Source organism: Aedes albopictus, chromosome 1, assembly GCF_035046485.1.
Source record: "Aedes albopictus strain Foshan chromosome 1, AalbF5, whole genome shotgun sequence".
Lineage (NCBI taxonomy): Eukaryota > Metazoa > Arthropoda > Insecta > Diptera > Culicidae > Aedes > Aedes albopictus.
The window spans coordinates 123,743,065-123,761,849 of NC_085136.1; the positions used below are offsets into that span (position 1 = coordinate 123,743,065).

Sequence of the window (18,785 nt, forward strand, 5' to 3'; positions counted from 1 at the left end):
CGAGGAAGGCGAGAGGAGCTGCAACATCGCCGCGGGGGTACCTCAGGGCTCCATTTTGGGCCCGGTGCTTTGGAACGCGGCGTATGACGGCGTATTGAGGTTGATTGATTGATTTGTCTTTATTAGAGAGACTTTCAGCCCTTGGCTGGTTCGTCTCTGTATTGAGGGTCAATCTTTCACCGGGAGTAAAGCTGGTCGGTTTTGCCGATGATATTACCATAGACTAATTTCAAGACCTCGATGTGCCAAAGAAAACGATCAAATTTTCGGTGACCAGTCCGGTACCCAATAAATATTCATAACCGTGTATTTTTTTCCGTGTAAATTGCCTTTTGTGTAAATTTTATTTAGCGTGTTACACTGATCTGACAGCTCTGACATAAGGGACTAAACATAAATTACGTAAAGTGAGTACCGAGGATTGTTCACAATCTGCGAACTTGACTGCGGAAAAAATTGCGACCATGACGCCGCTGATATTACCCTCGTGGTATTTACGGTGAGTCAATAGAGCCGAACTGACAGCAACGCAATTGGCACAGTGGAGGGCTGGATGAGGTCGAGACAGTTAGCACTCGAGCACCACAAAACGGAGGTGGTGGTGGTCAACCACAGACAGTGGTCACCCCAGGCGGGTGCACGATCAACTCTGAGCGCTCACTGAAGCATTTGGGGATCTTTATCGACCAAAGGCTGGAATTCGGAAGCCACGTGGAATACGCCTTGCCCTTTTGCATAATAATGACATTGGCGATAATGACATTGTCAAAGATAAATTCACTACGGTATGCCCCTGGTATCTGCACAGATTTGGACATGAGAGGGAGCCATGCTCAGAATGCGCAAACTGCGACCGAGACGGCCCAAAATCTGTCACAGACACAGGAACAATGATGAGCACGAGGATGTTGATGTGAGGCTCTTGTTCCTTTTCCATTCCGATTGGGAGTCCATTATGAGTTGCCGTTAGCCGATATTCAAGTTTCCGGGTCCGTAGAGCATATGCTCTTCCGCTCTCGGGAGGAAGAGCAACTGACGAAACTTTGTAAGAGCCGGGGCTGGGATCGAACCCATGACAATCCACTTATGAAGTAAACGTGTACCCACGACAACACGGGCCCCGGCATACACATAATATTTATAATACTTATAATGCTAGAGTTTTCGGAAAGCCTTTAAATGTGTCATCGAAGCACAAACACTCCTTCAAGTTTTGCTCATTTTCTTTATTAATTTTTCGTATTATACATATGCCAGATTTGGTTTTGTCATATTTTCCATCTTGAGTCTAGTTTTTTTTTATTTCTTCAGAGATTACTGGGTTATCATCGCCTCTAGTTGTGGTAAGTTGCATAAAGTGTCCTGGTTGAATATGTCCTATCCTGTTCTATCGAGACGTCTTCTTCGTCGCATGTAATGTGACTTGTCAGTATGTCCTAGATTCAACTTAAATCGTTCGACACCTTCTACTCTGCTTGGTTAATAGTTTTGTGTGTCACTATTGGTCAAAATATGAGCTAGCAATTGCCTCGTTGAAACGGTTTATATGGAGTTTGTGAATTATTTCGGTTTTCTGTTTATTTTTCTCTTACCGTGTATATTGGGTATAGCTTGCTTTCCTTTTTTGTAATTTGTGCCATTGTCACATAGAACACTATTCATTGTAATTTGTGGTTTCCATTACACAGATACAGACTATGGCTTCCTTTTGTTACAATCTATTTCATAAATATCGATTTTACAGCTACTAATAAAACGACTGACTGACTGACTGACAAGACTGATGATTCCGGTTGACTAGGTTGAAAAACAAAATAAAAGAACACTCTTTCAGCTGAACTTTTTTGTTATTTTTGGCACAATGCTCTCGATTCACTTGAATGTGTGTTATGGATTTTGGTATATCTTGGTAAGTTAGGTTTTAAATATCATTCCTTCTGCTTAATTTATTCATAATAAATATTACAAACTACGATAAGTGTTTCCCAGCTGCTGTAAAGCATCTTGCTGCTCAATTCGTGCTATTAAGGAAGAACAAAAAAGAGACGAAAAACATTTATAATGTTTCGCATTATGCGTTCGTTATGTTAAAACATTTTTGCGCGAAATCGATAATTTTATTTTTGATTGATTTTTATGCGATAAAGATAAGTACGGTAACGAATTGAAGTAGAATTTCTATTGATTGTTACAATTACAAAAATACAATTGATTGCACAGTCAAAACAAGTAAAACATAGCTCATGCAGCTCACTTGCCGAAATGTATAGTGATAAGCTTCATGCGCCGCAGAAGTTTGATATTCATACAAATATTCATAATCGATAGAGACATTCAACAATATTTTTTCGTATACCGAAACTCGTTCTCGGTTATCTTTCTACAGAGTTTTAGTTCAGGTTTTTGGTGGGTACTTTTCTCAGATAATATTCGTTAGCTTGATCAGCCTGATTCACGGTGTTATCTTGTGGTTTAGATTTGTCGTGAAAGTGGACTTAGTAATAAGTAGGGAAGGGATGGTAGTTAGCAGCTGCGGATGCATGCTGGTTCAGGGGAGGAGAGGTTAGGTTCTGCTTGACCGAATGGTGGTGGTAGTTCGATGATCCAACCTGGTGATGGTGGTGATGATGATAGGCTCCAAATCCGCGCTGAGGAGAGACGACGTGTCTCGGAGGAGGAGGTGCTGGCCCTGGAGTTTCCGCGAGAAGACGATTGTTCTGTTCGAAAATTAGATGCGCAGCCGGATCAACCAACAGCCGGTGGTTCGTAGCGGCTAGCTGTTCACTGGCCAGCAATCGATGATGATCTGGTAGAGAATCTCGGTTGGAATGCTGAATCTGTGAAGACAAGAACGATGGATGGCGGACATGATGAGGGGTGTTGCCTACGATCATGTTGCCTCCACTATTTGCACTGAGATCTAATGAAACCATGCGTATCATGTCAGGATGGGGATGAGAGTAGGGGAGAGCAGGAGAAGGAGGTGATGGAACTAGGTAATTCGATGTGCGACTGAGGTCAACGGAGGCAGGTTGATCCGCTTCAGCATCCTGGCCAATGTGGTCTTGTAGCATATGCTGCATCTGTTGCTGCTGCTGTTGTTGCAGTTGGAATTCCTGCTGTTGCTGTTGGTGTTGCTGTTGTTGTTGCTGCTGCTGGTGCTGTTCCCGTTCGTTGAGAATGTCGTAGATGTGATGATGATACCGGTTGAAGTTCAAGTTTCCACCACTCGAAGGTACCTGGAAATTACTGTGCGAATAACTCGACGAAAGACCTGCTCTGGAAGTCATATCCAAGCCTTGGAAGTCCGAGGACTCATTCATGCTGTTGCTAGAGCGGAAATCTGGAAGATCCACATTGGCCTCAGAGTTGTACTTCAGTCTGAGATCCGACGATAGATCCGAACCCAAGCTGTTCCGAACCGCTTCATACTTATTACTTCCGCTTCCAGTGTTTGGCGTGATAAAGTCTCCGCCGGAAGTTGGATTTGTGATCTTCAGTTTCGGTTCAGTATTACTCGCAGTAACGGACAGATTTTCAGCAATTACAATACTACTGTCTTCATCACTGGACAAGTGCTGCATATGATGCTGGCTTTTCAGGTTTGCTTCAAAGTTCTCCAATGCTAAAGAACTGATGGTCTTCTCCTGTCGGCGGGCGTAGCTATTGTTATCTGCGCCGAAATCGTACCTTGGTAACGATGGAGTTGATGCTGGTGAGATCAAGTCATGCTCTCCGTAGATTTGTCGTGAAACTGATCGTGCTGGAGAGTTGGTAGCTGCTTGCTGTGCTTGCTGCTGCTGTTGTTGCCTTTGAGCTCCATTTGAGTTCGAATAGTTGAAGTCATTCTGATCAGGAGACAATGCACTACGTACCGAATCTACGCTTGGAGTATGTTTGTGAAGCGTTGACTGCGATTGTTGCTGCTGTTGATGAGACTGATCATCATAACCAAGCATTTCACCATCACCGTAGTTTGTCAGCTTGTCTCGTGACTTAGGCCGAACCTCCAGTTCGTTGCGCTCTTGAATAATACTAGCATCATCAGGAGACTGCGTTGAGAACTGTGATATGGAGTTCATCGGAAGAGGGAAGCCGTGCGGTTTCAGCATCTTCATTTCGTCAACTGAAGAGTTCATTCCTTCCGTGTTGAAGGAATCCGTTTGCATATTATTCTCGGCTGAGGCAGTGTTGCCATCGTCCATGTTTCCCATATGCATATTTTGGTTCTCGTTGCTACTGTTGTTCATCTCCGCTTCATTGATGATGTTACTCACCGAGTTCAAGGCGGCTTCTACCAGCATGCTGGCTGATGTTGGTATCGTATTGATGGCGTTTCGACCCGTTACCCCGTTGTTGTTGTTATAGAAACTTCCCAATAACGATTGATGATTGAAATGCGTTGGGAAGGTGTGATTTTGGAATGCTGGTAGATCCGGCAAAGAGTTGTTCAGTCCAGCAAAACTTGACGTATACTGTTGCTGTTGTTGTTGCTGCTGTTGCTGTTGAGACTGTTGCTGATTTTGTACATTAGAGTTCTGTTGATTTTGGTTGTTTGAATCAACAACATCCAAAATAGTAGAGTTATCATCGTCATCTTCGTCATCGTCTGCTACATGAGCCTGCGAAGAGTTATGTCCCACATTCCCACCGTTCATGATCAACTTCGTCAGGAAGTCTCTATTGGCTGCAGCCGCCAACATATTCTCGGAATTGTTATCGTCTTGCAAATGACCATTATCACTTATCCACTTTTTGCTACCCTTACTAATAACCAGTCCCGGATTTCCACCGTTCATAAATTCTTTATACTTTTGATTACTCGTTAGCGAGTTCAAATCCCCAAACCCATCACCGTCAGTCAACGGCTTCTCGTCTTCGCTGCTGGGCAGCTTGTAATGCATAGCGTTCTGTTCGTTCTGGGCTGATATGTTCGACAAACGCGAATGCAGTTGACTGAACTCTTCATGCTTCTCATCCGACAGAGGTTGATTCAGGTGCCGCTGAATCGCTTCCAAACGCTCATCACGTTCGGCACAGTCGTTCGAATCCAAGTCGTCATCCAGTTCTTCCTTTCGAACTCCATCGCCGTCCAGTCCAGGTAATCCTCCCGGCACCTTCGCGAAATCCTTCAGATTTCCACTTAGAATCGACGATATTTTCGTTGACAACAGTGACAAATTGCTGTCGTTTTTGCAAATCTCGCTGAACGATTCCAAGATGTTCTTCGTTTTGAGAATGTTGCCTGGCAGATCCTTCGGTACCCGTTTCCGCTTCTCGCTGCTTCCTTCTTCGCCCGACTCCAACTTCCTGCGCTGCCTGCGCTGAAGACCATCTGTAAGAAGATCTAAGTCAACAGATATCACTGAATTCTATTACGTCGGCGGAGGATAGGCTACTTACCAACCAATCCATCATTCATACCACCCGAATAGGCATCAAATGTGTACGCCACACTGCGCTCGATCTTCGGCATCTGCTCCTGCGTGTATCCGTGCACCTTCTTGTAGTGGAACTGAAGACACTGCTTCGTTGTAAACGCCGCTGCACATTCGCCCTCGGCACACCTAGGAAACAAGCATAAGTTATGCTAAATCGAATCCAAAACCAATGCCAAACATAATTACTTGAATGGTCTCACTCCGGAGTGGGTCAACATATGGATCTTCAGGTTGCTCCGGTTCTGGAACAGTTTCTGGCACCGCGGGCAGCTTACCACGGCAGAGTTGCGACTGTGTACCTCCTTGGAGTGGCGTTGCAGGGCCGCCCGGGAACCAAGCAGCTTCGAGCACAGCTTGCACTGGAAGTCCCGCAGTACCTCGGCCATGTCGCTGTGCATGCGTTTAATGTGCACTTTCAGTTTCTGAGGTTGACAGAACTTTCGGCCACAAAAGTCGCACAGAGGGCGCGCTCGCTGAGGATTCATACTGCAGCCGTAGGTCCGATGCATTTCCAGGTAGTTCAGACGCAGGAAGAACTGTTAAGGAAGGATTATAGAGAATGTCATGAAACTAGCGATTCTAATGGTCATTCACCCTGGTTTTGGGAGTCGTAACATTTCTACTCACTAACTATTATGACCTTTCTGGCAACACTGTTAGTGTTTATGTTGATGTTTTCAAAAAGATAACAACTTTAAGAAATATTTTAGTAAACTAGTAAATACCATCGATGTAAGCAGATCGCCCTTTTGCGAATGTATCATAAAAAGTATCAAATTGCGATATAAATTAGCGCATAACGAAAACTCGTTGGAGTCATAGTCGCACATAGTGAACACAAACATAGCCTCACGAGTGAACGGAGGGCTATCTATCCTTTGAAAATAGCACAATATATGTGACCGAAACATTGGGCTGATTTTAAATGCATTTTGTTTTAAGCTATACGTCTGTTTGTCTGTGCGTCAGGTGTTGAACCAATATCCGTTTAAGGAAGAACTTAAACTGAATGCCAAAAACCCCCACTACCATAATATCAATCACGGTCGATCCCCATACATCTCTCTAGAAGTCCCGTCAGGTATTGCTCTGGGAGCTCCTCCAGAGATTTGTCCAGGAGAATTCAAGGACGCAGTTCCAGCAGTTCCATCAAGGGTTCCTGCAGGAGTTCCTTCTGAGAGCCCTTTTGTTATTTCTTCAAGGGTTTTTCCTGAAATTCCTTCAAAGGTTCCTCCAAGAATTCTCTCAAAAATTTCTCTAGGTATTCCTTCTAGGATTCCTCCTGAAGTTTCTTCGGGGTTCCTTTTTTTAACTCCTCAGAAATGATGATGATTAACCTGGGCTTGTTAGGGGAATATCTATAAATAAAAAGAAAATCGCGTTAAGTACTGTTCCTTTGAATTCCACTAAGAATTTGCATCCTTTGACAGATACGTATTTAGACCTCAACTGTAAGGTCGTCTTCAGTGTCTTGTACTTGACTCGACTCAAGTACAAGACACTGAAGACGACCTTACAGTTGAGGTCAAAATACGTATCTGTCAAAGGATGCAAATTCTTAGTGGAATTCAAAGGAACAGTACTTAACGCGATTATCTTTTTATTCCTCAGAAATGTCTCATGGAGATTTATCATATTTTTTTCCAAGAGTTCTTTGAGGGATTCCTCTTGAAGTTCCTTCAGGTATTCAGAAGTTTCACCAAGGATCGATCATTCGAGGTTTTCTGCAGCATAGAAATTCTTTCAGGGATTGCTCCAGAAGTACCTTCAGGGATCTCCCCAGTAGTTCCGGGAGGATTCAGGGATACAAGAGTTCCCTCACAACTTGCTCGAGAGGTTCCATCGGAGGCTCTTTCAAGAGGAGATGCCTCCAGGAGATCCAGCGGGAAAGGATCTCGAAATTCTGTCAGGAATTCTTACAACGGGATCCTTTAGAGATTACTCCTTCAATTTTCTCCACGAGTTTCAGGGATTCGTGCACATGTTTTATCAGAGATTCCACCTGAAATTCCCTCAAAAGTTCCTTCCGAGACCTCTCTAGGAGTTTCTTAAGGGTTCTCTCCAGGATTTCCTACAGGGATTCTTACAGCAGGATTAAAAGATACCTCCAAGAGAATTCATGGATTCTCCAAGAACTTTCTTCGTGGATTCTTACAGAAGTTCCTCCAGGGAATGGTCCAGGAGTTCTAGCATAGTCTCCCTCATCGTTACATCTGGAGATCATCACAGCAGATGGAATCCCAAAAAGACCAAGTCCTGATTGACGGAGCGCACTTCTCCGACATTATCGACGGCAGGACCTATCATTGCGCTAACATCGACTCTTACCATACCTGGTGATGGAAAAAATGTGCCAAAAACTCTCCGTAATCAACAACGTACGGTACCAACGGCCGCCTCGGTATAAGGGTCTGTCCATAAACTACGTAGACTCTTTGGGTGGAGGACCCCTAGGCCCCCCTCCCCCCTCCGGCTTAGCAATAAACGTCTATGAAAGAGGGGGGGGTCAGAGATTGCCAAAAATGACTCTTCGTAGTTAATGGACAGCACCTAATCCGGAGCGACTGAAGCAACCGGATTTCGCCACACGCGCAGAATCTCGAGGCAGCGTTGCCGGACAAGGACGAGCTCAATGAAGCCCCTCTCGAGGACTACTGGACGCAGCGGAGACCAACGTTGGGTATGTAGAGTGGAGCCTAAGGAACGATTGGTTCGACGATGAGTGTAGAGAGATTTTAGAAGAGAAGAACTTAGCAAGGGCGGTCATGCTGCAGCACGGGACCCGGCAGAACGTGGAGCGATATAATAGAACGCGGAAACAGCACGGGTCTTTTCCGGAAGAAAAAGCAGAAGAAGCGGAATTTGAACAAATGGAACTTCTGTGCCGTTCACAACAAACACGGAAGTTCTACCAGAAGCTCAGCGCATCCCTCAAAGGCTTCGTGCCACGAAGCTGTTCGGCTGTTCGGGCCCGTATGAAGTTGATCATCAATATTAACTTCTTTTCTCGATCAGCCTAGATAGCTGTGTAGTGTCGGTAGCGATTGTCTCAATTGGCTAAGAATAACACTACGGACCGGCTGTTCCGGTGGTAAGAATCTACCAACAGGTGACCCCTAATTCATGGTGTGATGCGGCTTCATGCTTACCGTGCCTAGGAATGAATGGCTAGGGGGGTCTAATAAAAACCTAACCGCAAAGGAAGCCTGTGGAGTACCAGGGCGCCCTCCACAGTATGTTGCCTTTACTGCGCTAACCGGAGCAATGGTGCAGTGGACCTTGTGTTTCTCCGAGACAATCAGCTGCCCTTCTTTAGACTCACTAGAGGCTAAATAAGGGCGGGATTATGAAGATGTTGTTAATTAGTTTAAATTTTCACCTATATGGTTTCGCATTATGCGATTTACACAGTGTATTCTGTGTATCCTCGCCTTTGGCGTTTCCCAATCGATACCGATTTGGTTTTGTTGCTGCTGTTCTTTGTTGTGCTGTTGTTGCGAAGAGTTCAATCTTGCCTAGTTTGGGTAGTGGCTACGGTTAGGATTAGGAATCAATCACGAGCTGACCAACTGGCATGTGTCAGATGAAGAATCTTTATCTGACCATCGCTACATCTTTTTTGAACATTTAAATGTTATTTTGACTGACTGCTAACGACTGTATTGACGAGTATTTCGCTTGTTTTACGGCTCTTTCAGTCTATATTAAGCAGCTAAAACGCCTTTCGCATCTACTGTCCAGCGTTTCGGTGTGTATTTCACCTTCTTCTGGGAATGTTACTTCGCAAACATTGCGTTTCAGGAATCCCCGGTCAACATACTGGGATCTTTTTATTGATTTCATGGAAACTCACCACCCATTGACACTCCAAGTGATTTAGATGATGCCGTTGGTACTACAACGACCTTTATCATGGAAGCTTTTGAAGAAGCATGCCCTCTACGGTCTGTGAAGATCACAAGAGGATTCCCTTGGTGGAACTCTGATCAGGCGAAACTCAGGAAACAATGTAGAAAGAGTTGGAACAGACGACATTCGGCTGATTCGGAGGCTTTCAGGTCGGCTCGCAAGGCCTACAGGAAAGCTCTCTGGTCTGCTGAACAATCCGGTTGGAAGAACCTTTGTACTAACTAATGTTTTCAGTTTGAGTGAAGTCAGTCGGTTAACCTTTCAGGACGCGCGCCATCAAGCAACCGAAACTGCACCGCGCTCGCGCTGTATACGAAGAGAGAGGTTTTTTGGTAGTGTTGTACTTTTTACAACAGCGTGCGTCCTGAAGGGTTAAATAAAATCCTTGCGAAATCTAAGGATTTCCGAGTGAACGGACTTCGTTTGACAAATGGCGATCTGACTTCCTCTGATAAGGAAGTTCTGGAATGCTTATTCAGCACACACTTCCCTGGATGTGTGGATATTACATCTTCGGATGAACCTGATGTCTTTTCTTGTAGTTACGATTCCCTGGCTTCGGCTCGGAGTATTGTAACTATAGAATCGATTGAGTGGGCACTTAATAGCTTTGCTCCTTTCAAATCTCCTGGGGCAGATGGGATTTATCCTATTTTGCTTCAGAAGGGATTTGATCATTTAAAACATGTTTTGAAAAAAAAAATACTTGTTTGCAGTTTTGCTACAGAGTATATTCCCAAATCCTGGCGGTTTATTACTGTGAAGTTTATTCTGAAAGTGAGTCGTGCGTCGTATGAATTAGCAAAGAGTTTTAGACCTATCAGTTTGACCTCTTTTCTTCTGAAATGCTTAGAACGCATTGTGGACCATCACATCCGTGATGTTCATCTGGCCAACGTGCCTCTTCATGTGAACCAACATGCCTACCAATCTGGTAAGTCCACTGTGACTCTTTTACACAAGGTTGTTTACGATATCGAGAAAGCATTCGCTCAAAAGCAATCTTGTTTGGGTGTTTTCTTTTCTCCAGCCGAAATGTGTAGGGGTAAGGACAAGAGCATCTCTTGACTGGCGGTAATGAAGTGATCAAAAGGTGGAAGCAGCACTACGACGAACTCCTTAATGGTGCAGAGAACGCAGGCAACACCCACTTTGAGGGAAGTTTGAAACTGGATCATCAGCAGAGTTTTGTGAAGACCAAGTAAGTCGGAAATCTGCCAAGCTGTTACGAGTTCTCGAATATTTCGGCGAAGAGCAAGTGGGAGCGACATTCATTGATAAAGTCAACCACGGATGGCTGGCCTTCACTTGTTAAAAAAAATAAACGTTCACAGCATATCAAGATCAACCACCATTTTGTAGTACGAATACTTTTATACCGCAATGTTATCTGTGCAACATTGTAATTTATTTATATCACATGGCGACCGTGACAGGACCCGAATATATAAGTTACAAACATGAATCACAATTTTGTCGGAGACCAAATGCCAGTTGAGGTTTTAACCCTTTATAAGGCAGTGGCAACTATATTGCCACCTACAGTTTGTATTTTTTTCTGTATTATAACAATTTATTTAGAACTTTTTTTTTTGGTTTACGCAAAATTGGGACTACTAACAACGCCTGGTATTTTTTTGGTACTAAACAAAGCTTTAACAACAATTTAGGAGCCATTTGTAGGCTCAAAAATGGCTAATTTTGACCGCGTGAAGAAAATTAGCTCAAACTTATTGTAAAATTATAGATTTGGTAAATATTTTAAGAAATAATCAAATTCTGGGTTGACGTGAGCTGAATTACACAGTTTATATTATGGGTTAAGCCCCAATCCACTCTAAAATCTCTTTTCCGGCTTTTTGTCGAAGTCAAAAGAAGAAAAGTACCCTAAACGGGCAGTGGCAAGAATATTGCCACCAGTGCTGGTGGCCTAAACGGGCAGTGGCAACTATATTGCCACCTCAAAAGCTCGTTTTTGGGGTTAACGGGCAGTGGCAACTATATTGCCACCAGCGTTTTTGGCCTAAACGGGCAGTGGCAACTATATTGCCACCTAGATTTTTGAGAGTTTCTTTCAAACAAAAATTGTTTTGTACATGTAATCATGTATATAATCATTTGCATAATAGTATGCGATGACAACTCTTCTAGTTTTCACGGCCTTATAAAGGGTTAACGAAACCGTTGGTAAATACTTGCAATTTGTAGAACAGATGGGATAGCTTGGGGGATGATCAAGTTCAGTAAGGTTTCCGCCGTGTCCGACTACTGAAAAGGATGTACAATGCCTCACATGTTACCATAGTTGTAAATAATTTATATGACATTTTAATACTCTTCCGGCAACATCGTTTGTGTTTATTAAAAAAAAGTACAACAACATGCTGTGGTAAACCAACGTTGATACAAATAGATCTTACTTTACCTAAAAGTCCCCTGGCTGTTTTTCTTATGTTTTATTTCTCCCTTTCAAGACCGGTACGTGAGTACGCTTGCACTCAAAGAGAAATATTCCAGCCAACTAAAGTTCATGAAGCACACGGTACTTACCTTCGAACAAAACTGACACTGGTAGGCTCCTTTCCCGTCGTGCATCTTCTCCGCATGTTTCATTATGTTCTCCTTTCCCAGCACTGCAATACCGCATACCTTACAATGGTACTTCCGAATGGTCAAACTGAATGCCGGATCATGGAACACCGAACAATGCGTACGGTAGTACAGGGGATGGTCAAACTTCAAGTTGCACCCACCACAATCTGAAAGTAAACCAGTTCAGTTAGCTTTTCCCGCAACTGTGCCCACAATTTCAAACAATCCTACTTGTTTTCTCCATTTTCTTTTTGCCCCAAGCCGAATTGCTCTCGTCGCTCCAGTACAGCAGCTCACTACCCACGTCCAGATCCACGCACGTCACGAACACAATCTGCTCGTTGCGGACCTTCAGCACGCAGTTCTTCTGATCCCGATGCCGAGCTGGTCTCAGATACCGCAACCAGTTCGCCTGATTCTTGTTCTCCATGTTGATGTAGGTGGACTTTGTCCCATCGAACGTTTCGTACATGTACCGCATGTTGCAGTCGTCTTGGATTTCCGTCTCTTTGGCTACGAGTCCTATTACCGGTCCAAGCTGGGTATATTTTGGAATGAAGATCTTCGTGTAAACGCTCAGCCCGTGGTTGATCGTATTGGTAACGGTTGCCGTCGGTGGAGGAAGTTGTGGAGGCTGTTGATCACCCGCTTGGGACGCAGCTAACGAGCACGAAGACTCGCTGGCATCCATCTGCATCGGTGGTTCGGTTTTTGTTACACCGGGTGTCGTAACCGTGCTGATCGTCGTCGCCAACGGAGCTAATCGAAGTTCAAACTCCGGAGGAAGCGAGGTCTCCGAAAATGACGGAATGATATCGAGTTTCTCCTCGAACTGATTTTCCTCATTCTCATCGCCTTCGTCGTCATCCTCGTCATCATCGTAGTTGTCTTCGTTCTCATCGTCCATCTCTTCCGGGTTTTCGGGTTTCAGTATAATTTTGTGCTTTTTTATTAGGTCCTCGTTCTGTTCAATCCATTCATTAAGCTCGATTTTATTGTTTATCACTGCCAACGGAGTGTTCAGCGGACATGGATCAGTCCCGTGTTTCAAACCACATCCTGTACAGGCTTTGTTTTTCGTTGTTGGTGCTTTTCTAGGCTTCTTAGGCGGTGGTAGCAGAGGCTTTCGTTCGTCCGGGGTTAACGACCGATATTCTTGCTCTTCGTATTCTATACGCAGATCAACCGATCCGGTTTCTCGTTTCATTTTTCTACTGGTTCCGAGCTTTGGATCGAACGGCGCCTTCCGAATATCGATCTTCTTTATATCCAATTTACTATCGAATGCTTCATCATCCGAAGGACGATCCGAATGCTCAGAAAAATTTGAAGTCGATGGCATATCCTCCCCAAATGACTTCCTCTCCATTTTTTGCTTCTCCTCCATTTCCGTTTTGATTTTCTCAGCAATGCGATAGTCCAACACTTCCGTTTCGGTATGTAAGGAATCTTCCGACACCGATCCCATCGTACTGCTAATAGAATCCTGTTGCACTTCATTGCCACCTTGGCCAACCCTTCCCGGAATCTTTTTGATAATATTTTGAACAATGAACTGTTCTTCGTCTTCATCACCGCCATCTGCCGCAGCATCCTCATCCCTGTGGCCGTCCTCACTCGGCGGCAGAGGCGATCGCAGCGGCTGCTGGGTCCTTGGCCGTCGCCGTCTAAACTCAACTCCTATCCCATTTTCGTTATCGTCTTCATCTTCGTGGAAATCGAATATCCCAGCTCCGCCACCAGAGGTTCGCATGCTGCTACTGCTATTGTTATCGTTGATTATATTTACACTTTCCTGGAATTGTACTCTTTTGGTTTTCTTAGTGCTAGGTTTCCCAGTCGGTTGGTCACTTTTACTGCTGGCCAAGACGCCCGGTAGAACATCTTGCAGCAGAGAGTCAGAGTCGCCATTCAGCCTGAAATGTTGTGAAAAAAGAAAAACTAATTATTTACCGTACACGGACAGATTGATGGCATTGGAACAAAAATAACGTTTGTTAATTTTACGTATTTTAATTCTTTTGGAATTATGTTATATTTTTTCCCATTTCCACAATACACAAATATGTGTATTTATTCATTCAACATTATTCATTTTATCCCAAAATCAATTCAGCTGATCAATCGCTCAGCATATTAAAAAGAAGAGTCAAAAGGTAATACTGAATCTTCTTCATGCATTCTGACCCCAATACACAACTAGAAAAAACATGTGTTTCCCCTGAGGTAGGTCCTGATCCCAATCTTGCTTTGGATTGTTATTTTACTTATTAGTTTTCTGTTTTTTGTTTTTTACCTTTAGTTAATAGCTATACTAGTAAAGGGTAGTTCGAAAAAAAAAAACAATTTCAAAATATAGACCTTTCGAAAGCTTATAGCGCACATAAATAAGCATTCCAGAACAGTGAAGAGAATTGTCAGACAAAAGAGACACAAAACAAGCAACAAAGAAGGTGCGACGATTACTCTTTATCCCTACTGGTAACAGATAATGACATGCAAGGTATTTACATATTCTAAGGTAGTCTTAGATGTCAAAACTGGCTGAGCGGCCATTATTTTTTCACCGTGAGAAATTCTGAAAACAAACACCCCCCTCAGCAAATTCCTTTGAAATTTGGCTTCCTCTGCTTTTCCCCACAAACTAAACGACCTGCTTAACCTTCCATTATATAAAAACATTGATGACATGATCTCGAATTTTTTTGTTGCAGACAAAACGGAAGCTGAATTTGTTGCGTACTTTTCAACTCGTGAATAATCAATTATTGCTAACCCAAAGTCGAAACTGTTTGATGATAGAGCTTCACCAGAGTTGCAGTGTTTACCGACTCGAAGTTACCGTTCGAAAATCGCAATGCAAGGCTTACAAATCTCTAAACTCGTGGTGTACGATGTTAATCCCATTATTTTCAAGTTGGGACAAACTTATGTCGCATGGGTTGTTTTGTCGCAACAAATACAGGTTGCGACATTGTCTTTATTGTTGCGCGATGGTTGAATTTTGATTCACTGGAATATTCATATTATCATAAATGTAACCTAGTAAAAATCTACTTAAGGACAAACGTCTTGAAATCCCGCTTCAACATTGCATCAAGACTTCAGACGCACAAATCTCAAGAACAACAATGCATTTTATTATTCTGCTCTTGTTCACTTGTGATTAGCTTAAAATCAAAAACTCAGGTGCGTTGGTTTTATTTACGAAGAGATTTGTGCCCTCGAAATCGTGAGTAGGTTTCAAAGTCTGCCATTGTTGTGACCATGTTGGGACTCTAACAAGTTTGTCCTTAACTTACATTGTTAGCTAAAAACAACGTCTTCCTACAGCTTCTTAAGCAGCCCTACCTACTGTTCTGGAAATCCAAAAACCGTTACAGAAATCAAAAATTAAAGATTACGAACTGATTCAACGGCAACGACTTTCAGCGCTAAACAACGGCCAAGAATTGGAACTTGAAATGTACACACTTAAATTCGGATCTTCCATTTCAGTACTTTTTCCACTGAGTTCAGTATTTTTTTCCATTTTTTTACTGAGTTTTCAACACCAGATTTAACTCGGTACACCCGTTCACCAGCAACAATATTTACCATTCATCTATAATTTTTGACTGTTGATTTGCTGATCTCGTCAACTAACTTACTGAGTATTCAGTTAAAAAGATAGTAAAAAGAAGAAGGCAATACCGAGCTAATCGGTAAACTGGCACAACAAGCCAATGAGGCACGCCGTATGAAGCTTGAGATCTTAGGACTGAGCGAAGTCCGTTGGCCGAACTTTGGAGAACACAGATTGGCTTCGGGCAAAATTCTGCTATACTCTGGCCTACGAGGTGAACACGCTCCTCGCCACCGTTGAGTTCGTTTTCTGCTCACCTCTCTCGCCCACGCTGCGCTCATGAAGTGGGAACCTACTAATGAGAGGATAATTGTAGCCAAATTCAGAAGACGGGTAGGAAACCTTACCATGATCCAATAGTGTTACGCGCCAAACGATGCTGCTGAAATGCAACATAAAGAGAACTTTTACAGCAAACTGAATGCTGTCGTGAATAAGATTCCAAAAGGTGATATCAAGATCCACATGGGCGCCTTCAACGCGATGGTTGGTTCCGACAACTCGGACTATGAGCATGTCATGGGACGCCATGGTCTCGGAGAAATGAGCGAGAATGGTGAGCTGTTTCGTTGCAACAATGATGTCGTTACCAGTGCTTGAATTTGAGTGAATATGAAAGTCATCAGCGCCAACCATAACTACGAACGAACACGCACAGGGAGCAAAGAGAAACCGAACCAACCGCGAGCACCATTCCTCATCGGTCCACAGTGGCGGGCTTCCATACAAAAGTCGGACAAAACCTCAAATGTTAACCGAAATTGCTAAAATTCACAGGTTATGATGATTTTAGTTCCCTAAATCTATTTCTGATATGGAACTTATCATGTATTGGTATTGAAATATGCTATAATTGTGTATTTGTTGCTGTTAGGGTGGTCCAAAATCTTCAAAACTACAAAAATCATTGGAAAAAATCGTTTACCTACGTTTTATTTCAATGGATCAATTCAGATACACACTAATGTTGGCTGACAAGACGTGGTCTATTCTCAGGGACTGCCCATAGACCACGTGACATTTTACGGTGGGTGCACGGGGGTGTGTTAATTCAATCGTTATGGGGTCAGATAGTCTGATATAGTGAACTGCGTAAAATTTGAACTGCTTTTTATCAATCTCGTTTCAACAACTTCATGTATGCTCTTCCGAGTTTGGGTTTTAAGGTACATCGATCCTTGCTATCACTTGTCGAAGCAACCGAAACAACCCTATCTATGAAGAATTGGCAATTCATATTCGCAATATTGAAGGGAGTTTTTGATAAACGATCATCAGAGATCGGTTATCATATTAATGAACAGTAGAGTACCAGCAAATGTTTTCAAAATCTTTATCACTCTGTGTGTCGTTCAGTAGAAATGTGTTTAACGAAACTGCATGAATAACATACAATAAAACTTCACGTTTAAAAAACCAATAAAAGGGGTTTCACTAAAGAGCGTAAAATGTTCGTTTCATAAAATTGCGATTAAAATATTCAAAGATCGCCTTGGTGATCGCGACGTTTACGCAGAAAAATATTTATCGTAGCGTTAAACGCCGTTTAGTGAATTCCTTTTATATTTTTTTAGATGATTGTTGCTTTGAACTGTAGCGATGTGCGTGTAGAAAAAAAAAACACGTAGATGTCGACGACTTTGTGTCACTATTTATTGAAATTTCGATAGAAGTTCGTGAAGAGATTGCTTCCAAGGTTGTTGAGCAATTCTTACGATTAAGATGAATCGAAGAAACAACCAGTGTAAGAAAATCAATGAGCAATGGTTTTTAGTTATTTTTACATGTTTTCACGGTTGTTTTTGTCTTTCTTTTATTTTGAAGGTTAAAAGAGTTAGTTGTATCTGGTGAAGCAACATGTGGGTAGTGTCTATGAAAATAAAGGCTTATTCATACTTAGTCATCACTCCTTTCCTCTCCAGGTTACTGTTTTAAACTGGAGCACCCACCTTCTTGTGTTTTTCTGTCAAATAATAAAGTAATAATTAAAAAAAATAATAAAAAAATGTTAAAGCTGTGGCCATTACATTATTACATTATCAGACAAGCCCCCCTCAACCCCACCCCCCCCCCCCCTTATGACCATCTGACTTGGTGAAAGTCTCTTACAAGAATGAAAATTACACTAAATTGTTAGTATTCTGAAGTCATTCATTTCATTTATTTAGTTAACATCAAATTCATGATAATACTGAATCAACAATTTGCCGCCATAATACTCGATTTGCAGCTGCAGCTCTCCAACGTCGGTCACGCCCAACACTCGCCAGATCACGCTCCACCTGGTCCGCCCATCGTGCTCTCTGCGCTCCACGCCTTCTTGTACCAACCGGATGGTTAGCAAACACCAACTTTGCAGGGTTGTTGTCCGGCATTCTTGCAACATGCCCTGCCCACCGTATCCTTCCGGCTTTGGCTACCTTCTGGATGCTGGGTTCGCCATAAAGTGCAGCGAGCTCGTGGTTCATCCTTCTCCGCCACACACCGTTCTCCTGCACGCCGCCGAAGATCGTCCTTAGCACCCGTCGCTCGAAAACTCCGAGTGCTTGCATGTCCTCCTCGAGCATCGTCCACGTCTCGTGCCCGTAGAGAACCACCGGTCTTATTAACGTCTTGTACATGGTACATTTGGTGCGGGGGTGAATCTTTTTTGACCGCAGTTTCTTCTGGAGCCCATAGTAGGCACGACTTCCACTGATGATGCGCCTTCGTATTTCACGGCTCACGTTATTGTCAGCCGTTAGCAAGGAACCGAGGTAGACGAATTCTTCTACCACCTCGAAAGTATCCCCGTCTATCGTAACATTGCTGCCAAGGCTTGTCCTGTCTCGCTCAGTCCCACCTACCAGCATGTACTTTGTCTTAGCCGCATTCACCACCAGTCCGACCTTTGCTGCTTCACGTTTCAGGCGGGTGTACTGTTCTGCCACCGTTCCAAATGTCCTAGCAATAATATCCATGTCATCCGCAAAACATACAAATTGGCTGGATTTCGTGAAGATCGTACCCCGGCTGTTGAGCCCGGCTCGTCGCATAACACCTTCCAGGGCGATGTTGAATAGTAGGCAGGAAAGTCCATCACCTTGTCGTAGTCCCCGTCGAGATTCAAATGAACTGGATAGTTCACCCGAAATCCTTACGCTGTTCTGCACACCGTCCATCGTTGCTCTTATCAGTCTAGTCAGCTTCCCGGGAAAGCTGTTCTCGTCCATAATTTT

General features: G+C 43.3%; 1 protein-coding gene across 4 annotated transcripts in view; it reads right to left on the minus strand.

Moving 5' to 3' along the window:
- Window positions 1-1,205: 1,205 nt before the first annotated feature.
- LOC109397601 (uncharacterized) overlaps window positions 1,206-18,785 on the minus strand; it is a 34,831-nt gene continuing 17,251 nt past the window's right edge. Inside the window, exons 2-6 of one of the 4 annotated variants that reach the window (XM_062845303.1) lie at window positions 12,174-13,858; window positions 11,901-12,109; window positions 5,628-5,977; window positions 5,425-5,567; window positions 1,206-5,335 (exon numbers count right to left, since the gene is read on the minus strand). In XM_062845303.1, coding sequence (XP_062701287.1) covers window positions 2,496-5,335; window positions 5,425-5,567; window positions 5,628-5,977; window positions 11,901-12,109; window positions 12,174-13,858 — 5,227 coding nt within the window. In that variant the 3' untranslated portion in view covers window positions 1,206-2,495. Of the gene's footprint in view, window positions 5,348-5,403; window positions 5,568-5,627; window positions 5,978-11,900; window positions 12,110-12,173; window positions 13,859-18,785 lie in introns of all 4 variants that reach the window. The other 3 variants (XM_062845301.1, XM_062845302.1, XM_062845300.1) reach the window with 3 other exon arrangements.